General features: G+C 43.3%; 1 protein-coding gene across 4 annotated transcripts in view; it reads left to right on the forward strand.

The window, feature by feature from the left end:
* Window positions 1-26,188, forward strand: part of RBFOX1 (RNA binding fox-1 homolog 1) — a 332,921-nt gene extending 306,733 nt beyond the window's left edge. For 2 of the 4 annotated variants that reach the window (XM_021698135.1, XM_044915066.1), the window contains 2 exons: window positions 24,411-24,486; window positions 26,104-26,148. In XM_021698135.1, the coding sequence (XP_021553810.1) occupies window positions 24,411-24,486; window positions 26,104-26,148 (121 nt within the window). Of the gene's footprint in view, window positions 1-24,410; window positions 24,487-26,025 lie in introns of all 4 variants that reach the window. The other 2 variants (XM_021698134.1, XM_021698136.1) reach the window with 2 other exon arrangements.
* Window positions 26,189-26,815: the final 627 nt, after the last annotated feature.

Raw genomic sequence — 26,815 nt, forward strand, 5'->3', positions numbered from 1 at the left:
GGCTACATAAGCCCATCAATTTATCAGTTCTCTGATGTTTGGATTTTGATACGTCAGCTTTCCTTAAAGTAAGCAGTCTTACAGTATCTTCCCTGCCATTTTTTTTTTCCTTTTCACCATGTAGATTTCTCTTTTGAAGTCACTTTTTTTGGTAGTGTCTCTGTGTGTCAGGTACCATGTAGAACACTGGAACAACCTGATGAGATAAGCAGTGTCATTAGGGTGACCCTAGAAATGATTATCCAGAATGTGACACTTGAGACAGAGAAGGGATGCACTGTTATTAATAATGAGTCCAGGACAGCAGGCTTCAACTGGACTGTCCCAGAAAGCAGCAGAACATGTGTGCTCGTCCCAGGTAGATTCTCCATGTGCTCTGGGAAGTCCGATGATTGCACTTTGAACCCAATATCCATCAGTCCAGGTCCTGCACTGTCTCTGCCGCCTGCTCTTGTTAACAAAGTCAGGGCAAGCCAGGTTTGCAGCCTCAAATAGTCATTAACGAAGACATGACTTAGTGATGAAAAAGAGAGTTGAATCTCCTGCTCTCAAACCCACCAGTAATTTATCTATTTTCTCTATGGATTGAATAGTTCCCATTGGGCATTCACCCCCCAAAAAAAAAAATACAATAATTAAAGATAATTATATTTTCTGCCAACCTGCTGTGCAGATCGACAATGATTACATTTGGTAACAACTGAGATGGCTCAAATCGTGAAGGAGAGGATCTATAGCTCTTGATAGAAGCATCGATAGGATTTTTGAAACTCGCATTTATGGACACAAAGCTCCCAATGCTGAAAAGAAACATGGCTGTTACTGGTAGATTTCCTGAATTTCTCTTATTTTAAATTTACAGACATGCACACACACATAAACATTAAAAGAAAAAGTGCTCAAATTTTGGTTTTGAGAACTAATTGCCTTCGGTCCATAATCTATAATGGCTTCTAAACAACTGTTACGTGCTATTGGATGAACATGTATGTAATTGAAGCCGTTAAAAAAGGGAGCCAAGACTGTAAGTCAACAGACTGGACCAACAAGGAGTTGGGGAGACATTAAAGGAAATTCCAAACCCAGTAGACCATAGCTGTCACAGCCATGTGGGTAGACACTTTTGCCAGTGACAAGACAAGATGTAACAACACCTTTGGTCATGTCATGGCCTAATTACACATTTCTTGGGTTGCAGATCATTGACTTGATAGGCCACAAAGAAGCAAATAAAACCTATCCTTTAAGTAGCACCATCAGGATCTTTCAGCTGTGAAGGGTTTCGAGGCAGGTGAGAAAGCCTGATACTTTCTAGCGGCAGGTCAGAAGCCTTCGACGAGAAGGCGCACATGGAGGGCCATTTCCACTGCAAATACAGAGCTCTCCTTGGGGAAGGCAACATCCCAGTCAAGGAGAAAAGAACAGACACACAATACAATCTTAGTGCGTGAATATGACATATACAGAAGACGCTCCCCTTCTTTGCCTTTTTTTTTTGGTCATTGTGCTATCTTTTGGGGTGAGAGGTAACTTTTCACTAAAAATTTCCAGTATTCCCTTTAAAGTTATCAAAAGAAGTTCTGACCCTGTATCTATGAAGAGAAGTTGACATTCCTTCCCAGTAGAACTGATTTCTATCTAAGTGTGGCCTCTACGTTATTTCCATATCTGTGTGCAGTACGTGCCTATGAAGTCACTAGACAGAAATAAATGACTTCTCATGATTTTCTCCCTGGCATGAATCACAGTGATTGATTCCTCTGGAATTAAATTCTCCTCAAAACCATAGTGTATTTCGTATTTAATAACACACACACACATATTTATACAGTAGGGACAACTATCAGGAATTAGAGAGACGGTAGTTTGGAGGTGAAAGCTTGAGGGAGCATCTGTAAGGAGTAACTAACTCATCAATTTTGTCATTGTTCCTGGGCTTATTCTTGCCACATTAGGATGAGTGTTCAAATAGATCAATAGATTGTGGGGGGGGGGGGGGGGACGAGACCTAATCAAAGCTAAACACCCGTTTCCCTTAATTATCCTAATCACTTAAATGGAAATGCTTTGGCCCTGAGATTATAGAAATACACCCAACATCTGATAACCCAGATCAGCGCTTCCCACTGCATTTACAAGCATGGAATCCCTTTACAAAGAAGACCATGATTTTTGGATGCTTCAATCATCCCCTCAATCCCTGACTCTGTTCGTGGTCCACTTTTGTCATTTGAAACTTTAGATTGCATTCAAAGATGAGGGGCTTATTTTCCTCACCATTTCTGCATAGTAAGTGTGCAGGCTACTTCTAGTTAGTGGACTGTGAGCTCAGGGGATGGGCGTGGGGGCATGTTAAACCTGTGTCCTGGACACTGTCAGCCCCACAGCTTTCCCAGAATGATAGATTGCTTCTCTGCTACTCTTTGTATTAATTTGTTCTCCATCTCAAACTTAGAACAAACAAAGGACAGGGAAAGAGTGATTGCCTGACTCTGTTCTGAAATTTCAAGATTGGGTGGTTCATTGTGAGGGTCCTGAGAACCTTGCTCTGCAAAGTATGGTTCCCAGACCAACCCAGTTGGCCTCCCCAGGAGCCTGTGAGCAATGCAGAATCTTAAGCCCACCCCAGTCCTGTTGTATCAGATTCTACACCTTCAAGAAGCAACTGGGAATCATGAGCTCAAACAGCCTGTCTTTCCATTCAACCTGCTCTTTCCTGTCTGTGGAGGAGCTCAGGGATACATCATAGGAAAAATGACCCATTCTCCCTGCATAAACCCAGCCTCTACACCTCCACTACTTAGATTTCTGTACAACCAGTTGCTCTACAGAGAATTACTTTCCAAAAAGTCACACCGAATCTGCCTATGTTGCTCTTTTCCCATTGCCACTGGCGAGAAGTCCATTGTCTGGGGTGGTTGTGGGTTATCAGAATCCTCTGGGGATCTGTAAGGTTCTGGACCTTTCCACCATCACACTAACTTCATTTTGCATGTAACTCATAGGTGGGCACAGACCTCAGTGTGGCCTCTCTAGCCTCCAGAGCCTCAGCCTGGACACCCTATGCTCCCACCCCCACACTGACCTCCTTAAGCCCGGGATTCCTTTCCCCTATACAAGAGCTGCTTCCCCAAGAGAACACATGTAGCCGTTCCTACAACTGGCCAGACCCACTTCTAACTGTGCATCAGAAACTCATTCTCATGAGGGTTCCTCTGTGCCCCTCTTCATCCTGCCCAACCAAAGCTGAGGTGAGATTTTGTGTTCTGGGAGGCCCCTGCCTACCTTTGATAGGACCTGTAACCTCAAAAGGCTCTTGACTCTCCCCCTCTTGGCCTAAAACCCTGGAAGCCCCGCACTTAAAAACACAAATGCCTTCTCTCTCTGGGGAGAGAAGATGACTATCCTTCATGAGTATACACAGCCAAAAAAATAAATGGCGATTTCCCCCCAAATAAAGTCTTTTCACATTCATGTTCTCATCAAAATACACACATACACACACACACACACACACACACAATATCTAAGGGACGCTGTGCTATTTTTGTTCCCATTTTCCAGATGAAGAAACTGAGGCCCAGGAAGGCGACAGGGCAGGGCTTCCAGATTCACCATTAGTTCTCTTTTTAGCTGAGAAAAAAAAGTAGTGGGAACCATGGAGATTGTTCAAGGTTGAAAAAATGAAAATTACGGAAGTGGACTGCTCTCAAAGTCTCCAGGGAGTGGAGATGTACTTGGATTTGAATTTCTGAAACCCAGAAGTTTGGATGGAAGTATTCAAATATTCAAATCAGGGATAGATTCAGAGCACTTCTCTCCTTTCCCAATTAAACTTTATTTTTTTAATGTACATAATGTTAGCAATAGCAACTGAGGTTAAATGAAATGTTTTTACATGTATGTTAAAGGATGTGAGATAAAAAGGATCAGGAGAGATCCTTTCAGAGGATTCTATAGTCTGTACGTTCGTTTGCTTGCTGGTTTGTTTGTTTACACCCCATGTCATCCTACAGTTCGCCACAGCCTCTTGAAGTGCACGTAATTCAAAACTAAAATAGAAATAGAAATAACCACAGGGCAGGGGAAACTATAAATTTGAATGGGCTTTTTATAATCCTCGAGTTTTAGAACTGAGTGGGGAAGGGAAGAGGGAATTAAAATACTGAGCCCAAGTAAATAAGTCCCGCTTTCTAGGCAGTAAAACTGAAATATAAATTAGGTTATGAGCTTCCAGGCAGCCAAGCCCAGTAAAGATGTTCCACAGTGATTTAAAGGCCAGGAGCACAACGTCCTATCCTTATGGCTTAGCTGGGTGCCGGGCAGGTAGTAAACCCTCATTAACCATCTGAGGATTCAAAGAGCAAAATGAGAAAACTATTTAGTAAGGTCAGCAAGAACAATTTTAATAGAAGCACCTTACTTCTGCGTGTTATGTTTAACTATTCAGAAAACATTCATGGCGGGATTCCATATGACCCTTCCAGCAACTTCTTAATATGAACCACAAGAATCCCCGATTAGTGTGCATTTCTGCCTTAATCCCCCATGTCCAAAGGGAAGCATCCTGGTAAGCACAGTTATAAAAAATTAAGTGTAAGTAATATATTAAACAATATATATAATTATTATAATACAATTTTCAAAAATTAAAGTATTAATAATAAAAAACTATGGCAGTCAACACCAGTGCAGTTTAACAGAAAAACCAGAGGACACAGCTCTCTTTCCTGCAGAGGTAGGGAACATAAGTTCAAAGAAATATTCATACAGTCAAACGTGAGTTCTCGGTGCTGGCTGTCATGTTAGGATCACCGGAATGGTTTTCGGGGAATACCCAGGCCTGGGAACCACTCTCCAAGATTCTGACTTAAAAGACTGGGAAGTGGACCTGGTCATTAGTATTTCATTTAAAAAAAAAAAATCTATATCTATCTATCTATCTGTCTATCTATCTATCTATCTATCTATCTATCTATCTATCTATCTAGTAGCTGATCTGTAATAGGCAGTCAGTGTTGAGAAACTCTGCCTTATAACCAGCAGGTGCCCCAGAACCTACAGATAGGATTAATTTGATTTTGTGCCACTATCCTCTTAGGGCATCTTGACTGCAATCTACCATAGGAGAAGAAAACTTCTAAGGCTCTAGGGATTTTTTTTTACTAGCTAGCCTTGGGGGTTTTAAACACACTGTGTGTGTGTGTGTTTGTGTGTGTGGGTATGCACGTGCGTGCTAGATTCATTACTCATAGCATTGGCTACAAGAAGAAACTTGCCCTGAGTGATGTCCACCCCGAGTTTTGTGTAACGATACTGACATAAGAGAATTAAGAGGCCAAAGAATGAGAAGCCACCAGAATATTTAACAGTGAAACTTAAAACCGGCATTCTCTGATGGGAGAACATTCCCTGTCTGTCCTCCCTTCTCTCCCCCCTTCCTGTGCCACAAGCTTTATTCTCTCTTGAAACCCGGCTTCTCACATTCCCTCCAGCAATACTGGCTGGCTACTATTTTAATTTGTCTCTTAGAATTCAGCTGTGGGTAATTTTTAGAAGAAAGAAAACTGCAGAGAGATGAGATTTAGCCTAAGAAGAAAAGTGGGATAGAAGGATGATCTGGCAGGTCACAGGACTAATTTAAATGTACCACCAGCTGAGTCAGATTCAGAGTCTAGATGGTTGGTCTGTGAAAACCGTCGTAAAACATAATGAAGTCTGGTAATAGAATGAAAAGAGAGAAAGACCATGGCCCATGCCATTCCACATCCCAAGTTGTTAAAGCAGAATATAATTATCTCTCTCAAGCCTCAATTAACATCATACTCCAAGGGGAATCCAAATACTGTATTGTTTCGTCTGGGAGAAATAGAAGGTTCAGGACAGTATCAGGAAGTCCCTCCGTAGAGACGTGACCCTCCACTGCTGACTCAGTACCCCTACAAGGGCGCCCCTGAGCCCAATCTTAGCGAGTGAATAAGAGTCAGGTCTTGAGCCAACCCAACCATGTTCAGATTTCACCACCACTTACCGGCTTGTGCGTGTTCCCTGACCTGCTATGCCTCTGCCTCTTCATCTGTAAAGACTGGGATAGGAAGAGGCGTGGTCAGGAAAATTAAATCATTTAATGCATAGATACAAGGCTTGGCAGCCACCTGTCATGGATAAATACTCCACTGACATTAGGCCAGTGGCTTCTTGGCATCAACATTGCAAAGACTCAAGACAAACGTAGCCTTCTCCCTTGTGCTCAGTCATCAACCATTTCATTATTTTTCTTAAATTAGTAATCCTCCCTCCTCCCACAAAGCCTCCCCCTGTCAAACAGTCTTCCTGGGAAAAGATGGGGCTCTGAAATGAAAATGGGAATGAACTTGCTGGAGATTTCTCGGCAGTGTTCCCAAATTTCCCCATGGTACGAATTACCTGGGACCATGATTCTCTCCAGGAACACCAGCCACTTAGGACAGTGCGAATGGGGCCCCCAGAGCTGGTCAATAACCAGGCCTGGGTTCTTGCCAAATGTATAGATGATCAGACCTCTCTCCTGGAAGTTCTGATTCAGGCGGTCAGGGCTGAAACCCAGACATCTATATATTTTTAACAAGCATTCTAGCTAATTCTTGTCTTCAGGGAAGTTTGAGAAATTCTGCAGTAGAGAGAGAGCTCGGAAAAAAAAAAAAATTCCAGATGAAAAAAACTGGTAAAGAGAATTAGATGTAGACTCAGAAGGAAAGTGGAAAGACCTAGCAAAGATGCTCTTGGGTTTGCCCATGGGAGGTGATGAAAGAAGAGGAACAGGGGAGGAAGCAGATACAGAGAGCATGACATCGTGGCCACTGTAGACCAGCTTCGCTTTCAAAAATGAGGTTTAACATCCATTCTCTCAGAAGGCCTCCAGAAACTAGGAGGGACCATTCCTGGGCCATGTATGGTGTGTCTGTGGTTACATCCTCAGCAGGTTGCCTAAGAGGCTAGCATGGTGGGTGACAAAATGGAAGTTACAAAAGAAGCAAAAGCTGCAAAAAATTCAGTAATTCAGCTCCCTTTCCACTCTGTATTTGTGCCATACCCAGTGCTTCTCAGCTGTGGCTGATAGAAGACTCAGCTGCCGAGCATCTCCTAAACTACCTCATTCCACACCCTGCTCCACACCAGTTAGTCTAGGACCATAGGAGAAGGGCCAAGGCATTCACATTATTTTAACCTCTCCTTAGAAGTCTAGGGAGCAGGCAGGTGAGAACCATTCAGCTAGACAAGTGGCCCTCACCCTTGGCTTGTACGCCTGGAGCTCTTTAGAAACTGCTAGTGTCCGAGACCCACCCACAGAGATTCCCATTTAACTGATCTCAGGTGCAGCCTGGTCACTGGGAATTTTAGAAGGGCACCAGGTGTTTTTACCATGTGCAGCCAAGGCTGAGATCTACTTGGCCAGACTTTAGCATCTACAACCAGTTTGCTGAAAGTCGAGTGCAACTGCTTTTGAAGTTTAAATTCTTCAGTCTATGAGAGTGCAGAGCAGACTAGGACTGACATAAGGGGTCAGGCCCCGTACCAGCCTCCTCTCTGCTCTGAAAGGTGAGCCCGCTGTCCGGAGTGTACCTGCACTGCTGTGGGCATTCAGTCTGTCCTGACCTTGCTTGGGGAGAGCTGACTTCCCAGCTACATCATTAATCTCTTTGATCATACCTCTCTGGTCATTTGGGGTAAATGATTCCACAGAGAGGGTCACATATGATCCATTTATGGGCTAAGATAGATCGTTTGTCTTAAAGGTCAAGTGGGGAGAAACAGACCGTATATAAAAATGTTATAACATAGTGGACAGAGACATCGCCATGAAACCTGCCCCTTATAACTCTACCCAGATTCCTCTGTTGGCTTCACATGTGGGCCACGTTGGCCTGACATCCCTCCCCAGACAATAATTTGCAGGCATTTCCTGTTCACCGTACTCATAATCAGTTGGTGAAAGGGTAGCATAGTGGGGCAAGGGCTGATCATGCCAGTTGACTCCATGGAATTAACGAGCTCCATAGAAAGGCAGTTTTCTGAAATGTTAGGGAAATCTTCTGGATGTTTATGTGGAATTAAAAAAAAAAAAATCAGTATAGAATTGATACATCCAAATGGCTACTATTTTTTGTAAATACTCTTTAATAATTCCTTTTTTGCACTCTGCTGCAAAGGCCATGGCCTATCCCGTACAATATCATTATTGGTGATAACTTTATGCTTTGACATACATTTGATTTGACAGTCGGCCGACTTCTAAGCCAACTCTTTGAGTCATCCCCTTTGTTCAGAACTTTGCTCAGGAATCACAAAGACTCTCTAAAAAAATTCAAAATATATAGGTTATCCAAGAAAGAGAGAGAGAGAGGAGTAAGAAGGGAATGGAGAAATGGTAGCATTATTTTTCAGAGTTAGTGTATCATGTCCCAAGGAAGAGTGCTGTGAAGGACAACCATCATATTTCCTAAAATTCTGGTACAATTAAATTAAAGGTCTAGTATCTTTATAAACATACTTGTAGGTTGCATTCTTACAAGTTTCCCCTGTTCATTCAATCATCATTTTACTTCTGTTGGTTGCCTCTCATGGTTTTCCTAATGTCTAGCAGGTGGGACAGTTCCTTAGGGAAAATGCAGAAGTGGGATGCAAGGTGCCAGAGTCTTCTAGGATTACAGGGTCTGTACTGGATAGAACTACTTAACTAATGAGGCCCGTCCCATAAGTAGGAGAATGGCTATACCAAAGACCCTGCCCCTCTGGATAAACCAGGTGGCCACTCTTGGTTATGGTAGTGTTCTCCTTGTGGGCATACTATAAATAGTCCTTCCAAGTGCTTGTTTGGCCCATCCAACAATCTCATACATGTAATTGGGGTGTCCATATCTTACTGCCCCTTGAGTAAGTCAAAGGTAAACAAGTCAAAACAAATATTCAACCCAAACATCTTCATGTTCAGGGATATTAATTGTACTGCTCCTCAAACCTCAGAAATTTGAAGCCAGATATTGGTGGGGCTCAAAAAGTCTATGTCCAAGCAAAAAGACAGCAGAAATCCAGGAACACTAACTTTTAGTCTTTTAAGAGAGGTGAAAAATGAACTTGGCTGCCTTTTGTTACGTGGAAGAGAAACATACGGAATACTATTCTCAGAGCATGTATAATTTTGTTTAGTTTTCATTGGTGTGGAAATGGCTAGAATTTTCAACTGGATGCTAAATTCTAGTGAATTTTCCAATGGTAGCTCTATATTCCAGGGTGTACGTCTTGCAACAGTAAAACTTTCTTAAGATGTTTTAAGAAATGCTCAATCACTAGATACTTTTGGAAGCATTAAAACATTTGACAAGACCAATCAAACTAAGACCCAAAAAATGCATTTATCTTGCTTCTTAATGATTCATATGCACAGTAAAATCTGACACATGAGAACCAGAAGACTCTCTACTGCCGATTTTGAGACATTTAAGAGCCTAGCCAATCTCACTGGGGGCATTTTTATAATCTGCCTCCCACAGACGTTCTTATTTCTGGAGAAATAAACAGTAGGTCTGAATTAGAACACATTTCATTGTGCAAATGCCACAGTTGGAAACATCTTAAGAGAGTTTTATCATCTTTCCGGATTTACTAAATCAAAGTAAAATGGCATTTTCCATTTTAATTTTCTTTTAAATACGGCATCATTAAAAATAATTTGATAAGATAGGATTTATTCCAATAGATGAGTGCTCTTACCTTCTTTATGTAGCCAGCCTAGTTTGGTGAGGAAATTATTATCCATAACATGATACCATATAACATTCTCTTCTGAAATGACAGCATTTCTTTTTCTTTCCTTTTAAAGAAAAATTTTTTTGATATTACACCACAATAATAAAGAGTCTGGAATTTTATGATTTTCATAGCTAGTATCCCCTTTTCCCCAACAGACCGTCCATATTTTCTTTAAATGTAGTCTCCGTTTAGCGCAGAAATCCAAGCACAGTTTGAATTGCCCTAGCCTTAGCAACATCCCCTGGCATGACGTTCTGGTAACACTTAGTATTAATATGACGGTGCAACAGTGTGTACATGGCCCCCGTTCTCACATCACCATGATTCCGGTGGCGAGGTCCCCGCATGCCTGTTTCACAATCTTTCTAAACTCTCAAGGTCTGAGATTTATCCACACATTTCCTTGCAACATCCATTCGAACGAAGCACCCCTCCCTCCCCGCATCTGAATACATTCACCCAGTTGGCAGAGAGCACATTTCCCCCTGAGCGAGCAGTATTGTGAATTTTATCTTCTCTTCCAGAAATCAGTTCGTCTTCGTTGCAGCAGATGAAATTTCTTGTAACACCTCTGCAGGTAACAAACATTGCTACTTCTTGATGCATCCATCCAAAGCTCAGTATTCTCTCTCTCTCTCTCTTTTTTTTTTTCCTTCACATGCTGCAGTTGGTCACTCTAGAAAGTTGAGTTTAAAAAAAAAAAAAAAAAGGCAAAACAGAAACAAAGTCCATATATCTTTGGAGTATAGCTGAAGCCTTCAGGCTCCGCTGTCTAAAAAGATACTAGGCATTTTGCTAACTTGGATATTTTATTTCCAGTCTTAATGATACATGATCTAGAAAAGTAAGACTATGTTGAATGAAGCCACAATACAATCACGGTATAAGCAGTGCTCTTATGTTAAAATGCTGAACGGGGGAGATTAAGGACACATACGTGTGACTTGTATGTTTTTTGACGTATTTTGCCTGGGTTCACACAGATGTATATATGAATTATTTGGGATCTTTATTGAATGACTGGTTATAAAAGACTGAATTCAGAAAGCTAGAGGCATTGGAGAATATAATTATCTCTGTCTCATGAGAAGGGGATCTTCATTCTATTAATCAAAGATCCTCCATCTCCTTTCTTTTAAAACCTATTACAAGTAGCAGGATTTAGAGAGACAAAGTCTTCTGCTTTTGGAATCAGGGCACTGGCAAATGGAAATTGCACAGATACATGATGTGTCCGTCAAAATAACGCCTGTCTTTTTGCTTTGATGTGGTTCAGAACAGTTATGTTTGGACTTTCATTAGCATGGAATTACTTGATTAAATGTCAAGATAGGTGAGTGCCAACAGATTCGGGGTTTTTTGGTTTTGGTTTTTTTGTTTTGAGTTTGGGGTTGTTTTGTTTTGTTGCTTTTAAGCTTGAACTTTGACCAAAACAATTACTAGGAAATCTTACCAATATGTTGCTTCTAGCCAACAAGGGAGGACTGTACAGCTCATGAACATGTAGTTGAGTATGAAATGACCTTCAAAAGCCTACATTACACAGAGCCTTGCAGATAGAACTTCATCTGCTACCAATCACATTTTATCAGTGGAGCAGTAAATGAAGGCTTGTTTGCTAACGCTTCACTCCCTACTGAGTCTTTGGTGAGAAGGAACTAAAGGAAGGACAGTTTGCTAGGAACATGTTTCCAGCAAAAGGAAGGGCCGGTTTCATTGATAGAATCGGTCTCCATATTTTTAATGGCTGAAAGTCTTACCCTGGGAGTTCAGGAGGTATGCATGCTTGTATTTTAAAGCGACAGCTTACTCCATTTCTATAAAACCCCTTGGATAAGAGCTCCCTTATTTTCCTTCCTCAACTCCTAGCCTCAAACATCAGTTTCTCCCTGTGAGAGGTGGTGACATCCCTAACACTTCACTAATACTTAATAGTAGAAGGTGGATAGTTGTGTAGCTGGGGGTGGCAGGGAATGTTCCTGGGATGCAAGAGACATTTGACATCTTCAAAACCTAGGAAAGGGAGCATGCATCTGAAGGGGTAACTGACCAGGGTGGGGAGGGATGTTGGCTTAAAATGTGAATAGATGCCATTGGTGGACATGCTGCCTTCTACTGCCTCCACCTCTCTTGTTTAAAATGTCTGCATGTCCCAGTGTATCTTAGGTTATATTTTGACATCATAGCTCAAACACTGCGAAGTTGCAGCTTTAAGAGGTAGACATTGATTTCATCCTGTGACTTAACAAGCCCTGCCTTGTAAGCAAGTGGTCCACACTCACTGTTCCTAAAAGAGGCCACAGATAATGAAAGTTTGCCTGGGTAGAGTGCGTGTTTTCACCCACTTTATCTGATTTAGGACAGCTGCTCAGTAGATTCTTAATGAATTGCTACTGATCAGATTTCAAATTGAGAGAGATATCCCTGTTGCTTTGATGGCCATATTAATACGTTGTATGCTTCATAAGGTTCAATTTGAACTCTTAATTTTGAACCAAGCATGAAAAAGGAGATACCCATATCAATCAAATGTCAAATTATCTCCCAGCCAGTCCTCCCTCCTCATAGAGTGAATATGGAAAATCAGAATCGGTCGGTCAGCAAAGGTTGTGATTCATGGTTTCGACGAAGTCTCTGAGCGCCTGGGAGAACCCGGGGCACCCCTATTCTAACCAACAACACCATCCCCGCGTGCAGAACAACACTCCTTAGGGCAGGTCTCTTGAATCCTGGTATCTCCTGGATTTCAGTGTTCGACAAAAGACAACTTCTCTCTTTTTAAGTGAAGAAAGAAATCAACGAGACACTTAAAATCTCAGTTTTGAGGGCTCAATGGATTTTATAACTGAAATTCTTATAAGGGCGTATTATTCTTACACAGCTGCCTGTCAGGCAGATCTGGCCAGTTTTGTCAGTGGCAGGGGGTAAAGATGTGAGATGAAAATCGCCAGTCAATAGGATCTGTGGCACTGAAGGACCCCTTCTTCCTGTCCCCAGAGGAAAAGTGACGATTTTTACTTGGGTCTTTTGGAGAGGATGCCAAAATGTCGACTCTGCTTTTGCTAGCCGCGTAGAAGAAACTTTTCTCGTTCTCATGTGCACTTTGTGAGACTGTATTTGTTTTCTTATTCAATAGTGTCTCCAGCACTGGTATTCGTTGTTTGGTTTTGCGTTTGGTTTGGTTGCTCCTGAAAGACAAAGTGTTCATGTGGGTGTCTCTGGCAACTGCTCTTTGCAGCACTGAACCCCCAGCATGCATGGGGGTTCTCATTCTGTACCATCAAGAACCTTTCATGAGTTGGATCCTGCAAGAGATGGCAAAAGGGACAAGGTGATTTTCCCTTCTCAGACTCGAGGTCTCCCTGCCACTGTGACTCACTGGAGCTTTTCCAGGATGGGCTAGTGATTGTAGTAGAAGGAGAATATGGGTCTTATACTCGAATGAAGGTTGAAAAGCCAAGTTAGTGATTTTGGCAGAACAGCTAGAAATTCATTTCAGTTCATTAATATGTAGTGAGTCATCACTGTGTATCAGCAAGTGTTCTGAGCCCTCAGGACATAGCATTCAATAAGCCAGGAGAAGCCTCCCTTCAAAGAGCCTCCCTTCTAGTGGAGACCAGACACCCAACGTGTAGATGCAAAGGCATGTGATAAACTTGCATGGCAAGTTATACAACAGCTATAATGATCAAAGAGCAGAGGGCCGGGTAGAAAATAGGATGCAATGTTACTTCAGGTTCAGTGAGCAGAGAGGACCTCTCTGAGGGGGTGACGTTTGAGCAGGGAGGGACCTGAATCAAGTGAGGGTGTGAGCCAGGTACGGCACTGTGGAATCGTAAGCATTTCGGGCTGAATAAGCAGCAGGTGCAAATGCCATGTGGTTGAGGCATGCCTGAGGTGGCCAGGCTCAGCAGGATGTGCAGCAAGGCCACAGGCTATGAGTACAAGTCAAAAGAGTTTTCAAGATCAAATCAGGAAGACCACCAGGGCTCAGGACAAATGAGGACTTGGAGAATTTGAAACCACTCAAGATTTAAGTGTGGTAGGAAGGCACTGGAGGGTCAGCTGTGATCTGCCTTATCATTTTAATGATGAGTCAGACGGCATTGTGGAGAACAGGAGAGCAGGAGAAGGACAAGAGCAGGAGAAGGAGCACTAGTTGGGAGTCCCTTACAGCAGTCCAGGGAGGGGTGGCAGGGGCCTGGGTTAGGACGATGGTGCTGGAAGAGCCAAAAAGGTGGTTGGCTTTGGGCTGTATTTTGACCGGAGAACGAACAGGATAGGCCGGCAGATTAGAAGTGGATGAGGTTCGGTCCGTGTTAAATGTCCACTCTCTCCCTCTTCTTCCAGGAGTACGTCAGTTATTTCCATGGAGTGCTAAGACTTCTTGTCGCCATGAGGCGGGAGCCCTCCATCCCTGCAGTCCTTGTCCCTCAAACGGGCTTCGCTGAGTTCTCCAGGGTGTGACAATAACTTCCTGTCATTTTTGAGCAAATTCTGTGTGCTAGCAAGCATGATAAATTTTACATATACATAGGTACCTGCATATATGTGTGTGTGTGTGCATATATGCACCTAAGATTTATCACATCAGCTCAGTGAGATAGTTGTTATCCTGCTCCTCCTCTTAGAGGTTAAAAAAAGAAAAAAAAAAAATGCTCAGGCTCAGAGGACTTTGGTAACTTGGCCCCAATCCCAATGGAGTCCGTCTGATGACAAAGTTCTTTCCACTAGACCACACTGCCCCCACGTGCTCCTTGTATTTTGACCTTGGACCATTGACCTTTGCCTCCAGATGGAGTCCTCCTGCTCTCTTCAGCTGTGCTAATCTTGCTCCTAAAAAACTAGTGAGTTGGGGAGCATAGTTGTTAAAATGTTGAGGGGCCCTAAGGGAACTGAACAGCTCTCCACATGACTATTCCACTGGGTATTGATTTGACTTGGTGCATCCCCTTCCTGCAGCAGGTGTGTGTTGAATACTCTGACGTGCTGGGGACTAGTCTAGGTGCAGGGACAGGGTGATGACGGGAAGCAGCTGCCTTGCTGGGGGGCATTCTGCGTATTCCGGGAGATAGGGTTAAACAAGCAATGTGTGTTCCGGGTCAGTTCTCCAAAAATCTTTCTTTTGCTGAAAATCAGTGGCTAAAAATGGATAAGCCATCCCCTAAAAACTACCAGAAACTTTGAACTAGCGGTTTTGGCTGCTGAATCCCAGCTGCCGCCTGCTCAAGAGAGTGTGTATGCATGCTTGTGTGTTTATGGGGTGCAGGTGGAGGCTGGGTCTCTGTCTGGCAGCAAGTCTGGCCTCCTCCACTGGGCCAGGCACTGTCTCAGAGGCATGGGACTCCAACCTGGGGACACACTCCCAGTTCTCTACGAGTACTGGACACTAGGTAAGGGTGGGGGTCTGCAAAAAAGCCCTGGCCAAATGAATGGCCAAAGCCATTAAAACAATCCCCTGTGAACGGGCTGCTATATACTTTATGAAGTAATTATTAGAAGCAAGTTCATGGCCACGTGGGGTGTCATCACCCTCTTCCATCCTTCTATCCCCGCCCAACCTGCGCATGTATGTTGCACACACAGGCACATAAACACACACTCGCACATCCACACAGCCTCAGATAATATTTAGAGGTTTCCAAATGGGCCATTCCCCTAATTGATCCTTCGGCAAACTTCATCTAATTGTCTTCCTTACATTTTGGTGATTTGATTATTCAGCAAAGTTGTCATGCAGCAAATTGATTTGTAGTTAATTGGTCTGTTTCAATAAAATGTGATGTGTATTATAATAGAAGAGTGCAGGGTGTTCAGGGAACATACAAACAAAGGAACTTAGTAAAAATAATTATAACATTTACTGAGAGCTTGCTGTGCACTAGGCATAGTTCAAAGCTTGTTACAGGCAATAGTGATACCTTATAAAAATAAAATTTCTCTATGAGTTTACTTATAAAAATTAAAGATATCCAGATAGTTCTGAATTAGCCTGAGTGAGGGAGTGCTCTATCAGTGCAGAATTTGAATTAAAAAAAATAGAACAGCAGTTATCAAACATTAGAGTGCATGAAAATCACCTGCAGAACTTAACTAAAAATGCAGAATCCATTTCCTCTTTCCGTGTCCCTGCCCAAGATTCTGATTTTTAGGTCTGGAGAGGGAGCCTGAAAATCTGCATTCTTACAAGTTCTCCCAGGTAACTCCTAATTCTTTAGGAACTACAGAGCTGATCAATCAGGAATCTTTCCCCCTTCAGTGGTAAGGAGAACACAGGATAGGTTTTTCTAGAGCTGTGCTTTGCAGTATAACCATATAGTATATGTGGCCAATAACCACATTTGGCTATAGGGCCCTTGAAATATGGCTGGTCCAAACCAAGATGAGCTGTAAGTATAAAATACATACTGGATTTTGAAACCTTAGGACAAAAATTACGTAAAATATTTCATTAATCTTTAAGTTGATTACACACTGGAATGGTACTATTTTAATATGTTGGATTAAATATATAAAAATGAATTGCCCCTCTTTTCACTTTTTTAATATGGCTACTATAAAAGTTAAAATGGCTCATCTTTGGCTCATTATATTTTTATTGGACAGTACCATTCCAGAGTTAGATTTTCATTCGTTTTGTTCAAATGAATATTGAAAGGGTTTGTGTGCCCCAATAACTGGTCTCTTAGAGGTGAGGGATACTCACCTGGAATTAAAATATTGTGACATAATCTGGATATTGGCAGTGCATCCTGACTTTGTGTTTTGTCTCCAAGTGAGAGTATAGTTAGTGTGTGTGTGTGTGTGTGTGTGTGTGCACTTGCTCGTTCTTCTCACCCTGCTAGTTAACCTCTCAGAATCTCTGATCTGCTTACATAGTGTATGGGGGCTCCAGATGCTTACCTCAGGGGTAGTTCTGACACATGTACTCCATGGGCTTTAGTGTGGTGACCCCATCTGGGATAGAGAGAAGGCAATGCTACCTTGAAAGCATCAATAACTGACACTCATTTGGTTGCTGACTGGTAACCAGTAACCCTCATATCAACCTCACTACTGCCTTATAAAGCAGTCAGAATGCACCACGACATCCATTCACAGATGGAGGATGTGGCTCAGAGAGGAGATAAACTTTCTGAGATTACTCTTTGTGGTTCCCCCAGTAGACTGAACCCTACCTGGGGGCCATGTTGATTTCAAAGCATGATGGGGATTTCTCAGTGATTTTGGTAGAACAGTTGTCAAAACACAAAGAAGGTGAAACAGCCTTTCAAGGATGGCCTTGAGCTTGGCATTACAGAGAGCATGGCTATGGGTCTTTTATTTGAGGAGGCATTCCAGAGTGAAGGAATTATGGCCAAAAGCAACTCCCAGGTAGTGGCTATTACTCTGCTCTGATGAATCCAGAATCAAGGTTCCTATCTCAGACCTGATCTGTCGGGACTCAGAATTGAAAGAGGTTTTGAATTGCACAGAGAGATGCCATCTGATTTGCCATGGGTGGAATGGTCTGTTTCTCATAGATGTTACAGGTGTTACAAGTGAACTTACGCATACAGAGTTCAGATGTGTGACAGTTTGGATAGGCGAACTCTACGGTTTCCTGTTTAGAAGCTAAAGAGTCCAGAAGATGTTTTCTGCACTGGTTCTGAGCCGAGAAAACATGAGGCTGAAAAATGTATTAAGTGATTGGGGAAGGTGATCAGTTCAAATCCAGGCTAAGGAAGTGAGCAACATTCAGAAATGTCAGAGTCAAGTTGAGATGACTTCATGTTGTTCATTTAGAGAATTTCTTCCATTTCTACTTGGGCCTTTTTGGGGAAGTTTTGCTATATTTGAAGTGGTTTTATAGATGTTTTGAATCTGGGACTGGTTAAGATCCTCTCCCATGTATCTTGAGAAGCTTTTAGAATAAAGCTTGGTCACCACCCCCCGCCATGGTCTACAAATATATACTTGTAGACAAATGGTCTATAAATGTCATTATCTAGACTAAAGCTAGGACAGGCTAGAATAGTCAAAGAGGAGTGTCTCCTTAGTGGATATGTTCACTGAGGCCACTGAGCCCTCAGACGACTCCCCATACGAAAGTGAACGGGGACATCCCCTTCTAACCCATCTCCCTTTAAATTCTTTCCCAGTACATTCAAGTGGTTCCCACCCTAATACTTTCAAGAAGATTTTTCCCCTATTGTGGCAATCCAGGATGTGTGGTAGGAGGTCCTGTGAATCCTCTTATTTCTTCCTGTGGAAACAGGTTGATGGGCACCAGCTGTTCCGTGTCTCTTTGCGGTGGACAGAGATTAACTCATTGTCTTTGCTCTGAATGACCCTGAAAGATTTGCCCCAAATCTTGGCCATTATTACCATTTCTATCCTAAGATCTTCTCAAACCAGTGCATGTTATGCTAACCCAGACTATACAGCCTAAAGTTGTGATGTTCTACGATTTGAGAAAGGAGGGTTTGCACCCTGAGCCTTCTTGGTTGTCTGGTAGATGTTTGTTTGCATGAAAGTGAGAGCCCATTCATCTGCAGGATAGCTCAAGCTATCCCAAACCAGGAATTGGAAAGGGCTTCTGCGGCCTCCCATATTCTGGGCTGCCTCCCTTCATCTTTTGAAATGAGGGATTTTGTCTCCATCCTGAGCCACAGAAACCCCACAAGCCAAGGGGACCTGTCAGATCCTGCAGTCCAGAATCACCAAGGGATTTGTCAGAAGTCTTCCACCTCTTTCAGTAGGACTGTGGCATCTTACTATGTTCTGCTGCATGTTTATTAGTGATGAGTGTGAGATGGGTCAGTTGGAAAATATAAATGCCTATTAACACTCTATTTTTGAAAATGGATTGATTTGCAGTTGGATCAGGGAAGGAACTAATGCAATAGCTGGGGCAGAGCTGAGGAATTCCGAAGCCCACATACCCTCTATGTGCTCTTTTTCTTCCTCTTCCTGACTGATATTAGCTGTAGCTCCTTTCCAGCCACTGACAATTGCCAAGAGCAGAGCATTTTCCCAAACGCAAAAAAAATGCCTGATCTGGAATGGTGTTCCAGATGCTTGCTTTCTGGATGAGGGGAAAGCAACAACCTATCAATCAGTGGATTATCCCAGCAGCAATGAAAACCAAAGGATTTTCTTTTGAAAGTCCTTTGGTTTTTCATTGGAAAAGCTCAGGAAAACCAGAGTGCTGAAGTGGGATGAACATCTGGGTGGGATGAGGAGCCCCTCTTCCTGGGCAGGTTAGCTTCTGTCTTCTCATGGGGTGCCTCAGACACCCAGACCAGGGCAAGCCATTCTGGGATCCAGACCTCAGTGGACCCTCCACAGGGAAGGGAAGGGAAGGGAAATATCCCTTAGCTTAACCATCGCTCTCCAAATAGCAGGCTCTTAGAACTGCAGGGTTATGGTATGGTACCCCCTTTGTATACTGTGTTGTACCTGTGTGACCGGCATGGATTCATTTTCCCAAATGTCTTTCAGACCATATCTTAGATATAATTAGGAGGGTGCTATAGCCGCTGATGACAGGGCAGACACCCCAGGGATGAGAAGGCATACTCTTTGAAAAGCATACTCTGCAACACTTCTGTGTGTGGTGGGGGCACAGTCCTCCAGACGTCGTTGCTGCAGTGCGGCTGTCCAGGAGAGCTACACGCCACCGGGAACTTCATCTGGGGGGTGAGAGTTTTTCACTTCCCCTTCTGCTCCCCCAGGGTCTTCCCCGCTATCTCTGGGACAGGAGGCATGGGGAAGTGATGCTACAGGAAGAATAAAGGTCTGAGGAGGCATAAAGGCTCTTAATTGAGATATACAGAGTAAAATACAGAGAGTGAAATTAGTGTTCTTACTATGTCCCTATAAGAAAATCACTTCGCCGCGCTAGAATCCTGGTGTGGGTACCAACACAGCTCTACTGTATTTCATTATAATCCAGCTTGTTTCAACTAAATTCAGATCTTAATAATAAGTAATATTTGCATCTGTCAGTAGAGTTCACGAAGCACTTTAATAAACACAGGTTCTCGTTTCTCACTCAACGGGCAGCATAGTTATTCATTTTACTCCAACATAACATTAGGCTCAAACACAGCACTTCTAACTACATCTGTAACTCATAAATTAGATAGTGCTTAACTCCACAAGTATCTTGTAAGTTGACTGCTAGAGCTACATGCAATCATGTTAGAAGAGAATCTTTCCCTTGCCTCTACAGACCAGAAGTCTAGGCAGGAGTGAGAGCCTGGCTTGGCAAACTCCGTATAAGATCCCCTGCATCGTAATCGCGTATCTGTAGACTGCTTTGGACTCTAAAATGTACCTGGTTTCTTTCCATGCACTTTATGAATTAGACAAGGCTTAGACCCAACAATACCACTTCATGAACAGGAAAATGAGGCTCAGAGAGAGCAACTTGCCTAGTCTTTGAGAAAGGACATTGCAAAGGCAGAACTTGGATCTTCTTGCCCCGTGCCCTGTGCTCTCCCTAGCACCATGGGTGGCCTCCTGGTTTTCACTTGTTGCTAAGGTCGAAAAAAGGTGGGCTCATGATGGCATGGCTGCAAGCCATGGTGAGGTCACCAGGAAAGCTGTTATCTTCTATTTCATTGTTTGGTTGGCTTTTCCCTAAAGGGCTTTGATGAGCTTGATGGCATCTTGGCCCGTGTTCTGTGAACTCTCAGCGGTGATGTGAAATTACACACTCTATTCCCAGAGTCCCCAGAAACTTATTTTCTGAGTGTCTTGAAGGGTTTTGAATGTCTCTGGGAACAGCTGACCTAGAATCTTCAGAAAGCCTACCTGGAAGAATCTTGGCTGCTGACAGAATCCTAAGGACAGGTGCAAGTGTCTTCTCTCCTGTATACTCCTCCCTCTCGGTGCCTTTACTCCCGCAGTGACGTTGGCTTGGCCCTTTGTTTACCTGCACTGTGGCCAGTGCTTGAGTGGATGCTGGAGATAAAAAAAAAAAAAAAAAGCGAACAAAATAGACTTGGCCCCACCTCCCATGGGGCTGACCTTCCTGGCAGGGGCGGGACGGGTCAATAACCAGGTAGGGAGATAAGTAAACAAAATTGTTAAGAGACTTGCTACGTTACATGAAGGGCAGGCAAGTGCCAAGACTGTAAGGAGAAAATGAATCTGCACGTGTTCATGGAGTAGCAATGAGGCCAGTGTGCGTGGAGCACAATGAGCAAGGGGCAGAGGGTAGGAAGAGATGATTGAAAGACGAGCAGGGGTAACTCATGCAAGTTTGGGTTTATTCTGGGATTGATGGAAAACCACTGAAGGGGTTTAAGCATGGAAGTGATATGTTTACATTTATATTTAACTAGATAGATGATGGATGGATAGACAGGATAGGACAGTAGATAGATAGATGGTAGATGGGTTAGCTACAGAGGTTAAGTGGCTGGTAGTTTGTAGAGGCAAGAGTAGAACCGAAGAGACAAGACTTAAGGCTGTTGTGGATTTGGTTCTGATGAAATCCTGGTGGCTTATGTTAGGGTGGTAATAGCGTGAATGGAGTCAGGTAGACACCTGGAAGAGTTCATCTGTAATTTCTGATGGATGGGATGTGGGGACATGGAAGCAGCGTGACCTGACTGCATCACTGCCCACTTTGCCAAAGGGATGGGTGGCGTGGAGGGTGATGATATGTGTAGGTCACTCATAACATGGCGGTCGTTAAGACATTTCCCCATCACTCCCATCGAGGTCCCTGGGAATTGCCATCTTTCCTCTGGGCTGTGCTTAGCCAGCTCTGAGGACATTAGGTCGCTGACGTGCCTGGCATTTCTGCCGCAAGAGCTGCGCTCCAGTCCACGTCTTCCCTAATAACCTTGTGTCTAAACTGTAGTGTCACACAAGGGCGTGTTTAGAAATTAGCATTTGAAAAGAAGCCTCCTTGCTTTCAGTTTGAGCTGACATGGTCCCTTTTCCTCTGTGGAAATGAAATTTATTAATCATAATAAAACCATCGGATTCTGAAGGTAGAGGTCACCCCGAGGAGAAAAGGAGCCCGCTCATTTACGAGGAATAGTTCAGTGCTGCTGTATTTTTCTTTTGCCTTGGAAAAGAGTACTGCCAAATTGCTACCTTGGGTTTTCCACAAAGGTTGAAGCTCTGCCCAGTGTTATATAGGCAAATAAGAATTTGCCATTAAAGTACGTGGAGGGAAGAGGTGGGAGCTACGTTCTCATTGAATGCATTCAGACTACCAATATGTTATCTCCTCAAAAGAGGAAATTTTTGCCACAGTAAAACCATTCCCCAAATTCTAAAAAAATTAATTTCTTGAAATTGACATTTTCATACTCGTTTTGAAGGAATATCATCATAAGTGATGCTCTGGCATCATTTACTAAATTCCCAAGGATTTTCAGTTTATCTTTGCATTTTATGTCTTGTTCGTAAGACCAGCTTTGCTGGGTGAAAGTGCATTAAAATAATCCTATTAGTGGTTTCTTTTTTCTCTAGACCAATGACAGACTCTTTTCTCACAAAATGAAAATCAGCACCAAAGTCATATATCATGTCCTTTTACCGCTATTCACCTCTACTTCTAGTTATGTGGGCAGAGGCCCAACTTTCATGGGTGACCTCTGTGAATATAAGATTTCTTCAAAAACTTCATCCTCCTCCTCCTTTTAATACACCCTCTGGCTTGGACTTATATCTGTTCTTCTTCCCAGAGAGAGGGTGCGTTGTTGACTGAAAGCCATTTGATTGGGCCATATCACTCAAGGGTGTCCCAAAGAATGAAAAGCAAGAAGGGGTTGACTGTTAGTTTCCCTGAGAGGGTCACCTCAAAAAAGAAACATCTATTCATGTCCCTGCTTTGGAGGATCAGGAGAATACTGTGTGTTGAAGCAAAAGGCCTCATCTAGGTTATCTGAGCTCAGTGACCTTTGAAATAGGCAAGGAGGCTTTAGGAGTAGGACACAGCTGAGGAGAACTTGGTATAATCAAATATTTCTTTTCCATTTGGGGTCTAACTCGGACCCTAAGAGTTAAAAACCTTCACCCAAGCTTCTTCCCACTGTCCCAGACTCCATGACGTCCATCTAGTACATTCTTATCCTCCAATCATGAGAAAGAAGACTGGAAGGAAAATGGGGGAAAGACAGGAAAGGAAAGGAATATAAATACATGCAAATGAGACTTTAAGAGATGGGAGGTGAGCTTAAGGTTGATAGTGCAGACAAACCATCTCTTCCTGCCTTGTCCCTTCATTCCCTAAAGGAAAGTCCAAGAGTCACAAGCCACTGATAATGGACATATAGCCCATGTAGTGGCCGGTACCCGCATCCCCCAGCTGCTGTGAGCATTGGCTGCTAATGGCGCACAGCTGCTCCCTCCTTCAGAGAACCACCCACTGCCAAAGAGAGTCATTTTAACCCAGAAGTTATCCTCCATTCCTTATGGAAGCCCATAGCTCACGCTTAACTTCCATGGGCGGATCAACTCTGGGGTGCAGTTCACAGGATCAGGTAGAAGTTAGTCTCCAGCTCAGACCATATCCTTGCTTCTCTATTTTCTCATTCTCCAACCAGCTTGCCTGTCTGCCCTCCTTTTGAAAGCAGTCCTCCACAAAGCATGTGCATAAGAATCTCCATTTCAGACTCTTCTTCCAGGGAACCTAACCTAGCTTAATGCACCTCAGCTTTGATCATTACCAAAAGGCCAATGTTCAAACTGTCTCCAAGAAGATACCTGGCAGGTCATTCAAGTGAGGGTGCTAGACACCACAGAAAGAGCATACAGGGTGCCCTGAGAGATTCAAGGATCAGCTCTGACTCCGTTTGGCCCTGTGACCTTGAACAAGTAACTTAAACTCCCTGAACCTTAATTTCTGCTTTATTGCTGCATTCAGTCCCAGACATTCAGCAGGCATCCATCTCTTTGTTTTTATTCCAAAGCCTGTCCTGGAAGGCATGGCAGTGGAGGGAGGAGGATGGGAGAGAGGCAGAGAAAAACTCAAAGATGCGATCTCGTCCTCAAGAAATACTGTTCAGAACCCGACCACTGATTGATGAGGTAGAAGTTCTGGGGTGATAGGATCAAAATCAAATCAGACTCATTCTTGAGTGGGGGGCGTGGGGGCAAAGGTCCTACAGACCCTTCAGCGGTCCTCCTGTCCAAGTACATCTGTTATTTTCTCTTCTGAGATGTCAGACCCTCACTGCACCGACTGGGCCGCTTTACCCTTTGTGACCTACCTTGTCTTGCTTGACTGGTAACAGCTAAATTAGGAGAAAAGACCGTCTCTCTTGAGAATAAAAGACATGTTCTTTGTGGGTACTGGGCTTCGAAAACCACTCTTTCAAGTTGTTTCTTCTGCCTACCTCAGGCTCCGTGGTAGCCCCGAGAGCAGTGTAGACACGGTTCTACGAGACAGGAAAATGCATTATTATCTCGCCAGCACTAGTAAATGGACAGAAGAATGTGTTGGACACAGTTGGACTTCTCTCATGTTATGTGGCAGATGGGAACGTGTTCCCTGTCTCTGAAGAAGAATAGGGCCCCTCCCCACTGTCTTGGTATTTTTGTATTTTACGGTTGTGATTATGACTTTGTAACTGCATATTATGGATTAATCTTCACCCGTGTTTTCCTTCCAGTTACGGACGAGTTTATGCTGCCGACCCCTACCACCACACACTTGCTCCAGCCCCCACCTACAGCGTTGGTGCCATGGTGAGTACCAGTCCCTCCTCCTCCCCTTCCCTTCCCCCAGCTGGGACCTTAGTATGGGTTGACGGTTGACGTCCTTGCACTTTCCCTTAATTGAATTTGTCTCTTGTGCTAACAGCAGCTAAAATGCCACATTAATCCTCCCAGTAAACTTGATAAATGTCTTAATTTCTTGGCAATGTAGTGCATGTAAGTTATTATATTTCTAATTTTGCAAGTCTCACCTAGCAGAGCACTTACCTTAATGGAATAATTAGTCATTTTGATAATTAAATCCATCACTAACAGAATGCAGTGTCAATGCAGAACTTTTTTTTTCTTTTTTTTTTCCCTCCCTTGCTGCTCATTCACATAGCCCCAAGGTTCCAGCCCCAGCACAGACTTCAGAGGAGCTAAGCTGCACACTTCCAGGCCTCTGCTGTCAGGCAGCTGAGAATCTGACTGCCTCTCCTCCCCTATTACAATTCATGTTTAAAGTCATAGTCGCCCAGGAAAGAAAATAGAGAGAGGGGCACACTTTGTGTGTGTGCCTAGTACATAAGGAATTAATTAGAAGGAATCAGCTGGGTTTGGGAGTTGTCTTTTGTTTTTGGGTGGGGGGAGCCTGGGTTTTTGTTTTGGGAAGGGTGGGGGTGGGGGAGGGCAAAAGTGGGAGGTGAGGGTGGGGTGAATTTGCCTGTACTTGTTCAAACTTCTATGCACTAAAACTCTTGAGTACAGTAAGACGTGCCCATCACGTGAGAGCGTATGCAATCATTACAAAGCTTTTGGCATGCAGTTTTCTGCTTGGGATCAAGAATATCAGTCCTTATCCTAAAAATAAATCCCCATAGGCATTCATTTGAATCGCCAGTACTTTTAGAAAAAAAAAAGGAAATAGTTAAGTGCCACCTCATAGCCATCTAGAGCCATGACCAGACAAGTCACTGGAGCTTGGTCATAGAGATTCAGCCATGATTTGGAAACGTATTATTTTGCACAAGCTCAGTTACATCAAGCAATTCATCTGCAAACTCCCCTCTCAAGAGCAAATTCCATCCAGGTTGTTGAGCCAAGTCAAGTAAGCCGTTGATTTAAATTTTCATCCTGGTTTTGCACTCAGCAACTCTGCCTCAACACCTAGCCCGCTTGAGGAATGTGTTGGAAAGGAGAGTTGAATCGCTGCATCCCATCAGCTGTCTACGTTCGGCCTCTTGGTGTAGACTGAGCTTTGCCTGGCGGAATGTCACATTAATGAATCAAACAAGCAAACAAAATGAGACAGGGCAAACCCTTCCATTGCCCAGCCCGTGTCAGAGTCTTTCTCTAGCAGGACTGGCCGACGGAATTTGGTCTTGCAGGGATTTTCTGCAGAAAGAGCCACTGGGGGAGGTCAGGCCTGGTCCTGCTGTTAGTTCTCCGAGAATGACCTGGGATGGGTGGCGGGTGCCTCCATTTCGGTTGCTTTTGAGTGTCTATTTTTCACATTAGTCTTTTTTTGATGATCCACGTGTTGCAAAAGGAAAATGTAAAAAACACACCCCTCAAATTGCTTTGTTTCAGAATGCTTTTGCACCCTTGACTGATGCCAAGACTAGGAGCCATGCTGATGATGTGGGTCTCGTTCTTTCTTCATTGCAGGCTAGTATATACCGAGGGGGATACAACCGTTTTGCTCCATACTAAATGACAAAACCATTAAAACCTTCCAATGTGGGGAGAGAGGAAGCTTTCTGAGGCCTGGGTATTGCAATACACGCAGTAGTACATCATTTTAGCAGCTCTAAAAATTTAAAAAAAAAAAAAAGGAAAAAAATTACATTTTTTATCTTATACCTCAGATATTTTGTTCTGTGTATTTTAATATTGTGGGTCTTTAATTTCTGAAGGTTCCGTAGTTTGGTTGCTGGCTGTAGGAGTTTCTGTGGTTGAAATAGAGAGACGCTAGCTATGAATAAAAACTGGTTTAGGGCCATATCCAGAGTGCTATATCATGTAAATGAATTATATATGCTGAATCTTAAGCTACTGGGGTTATCAGCTGTCCGGGAAGAGTGTAAGTGACTACAATAGTCATTTTTTTCTGCATCTGCATTATTTTATTTTACGAGCGGGAGAAGGGTGGGAGGGTCTTAGGGGATGGGGACCGGGATTTGGGCTAAAAGGAAACACAAAATAGTAACTGACGAATCCAAACGACCCACTGCACCAACAATCATATGTCAGCGGTTCTAAGTTACTCATTGAGTTCAAGCCAAAGGTTATGTTGTTAAGGGGGTGCTTCTAAAAGCACTTTGTGCATCCAAGTTGAATGAAGCTGTGCAAACCCACCCTTTAAACCATTCCACCTGGT

Source organism: Neomonachus schauinslandi, chromosome 5 (assembly GCF_002201575.2).
Source record: "Neomonachus schauinslandi chromosome 5, ASM220157v2, whole genome shotgun sequence".
Classification (NCBI taxonomy): Eukaryota; Metazoa; Chordata; class Mammalia; order Carnivora; family Phocidae; genus Neomonachus; species Neomonachus schauinslandi.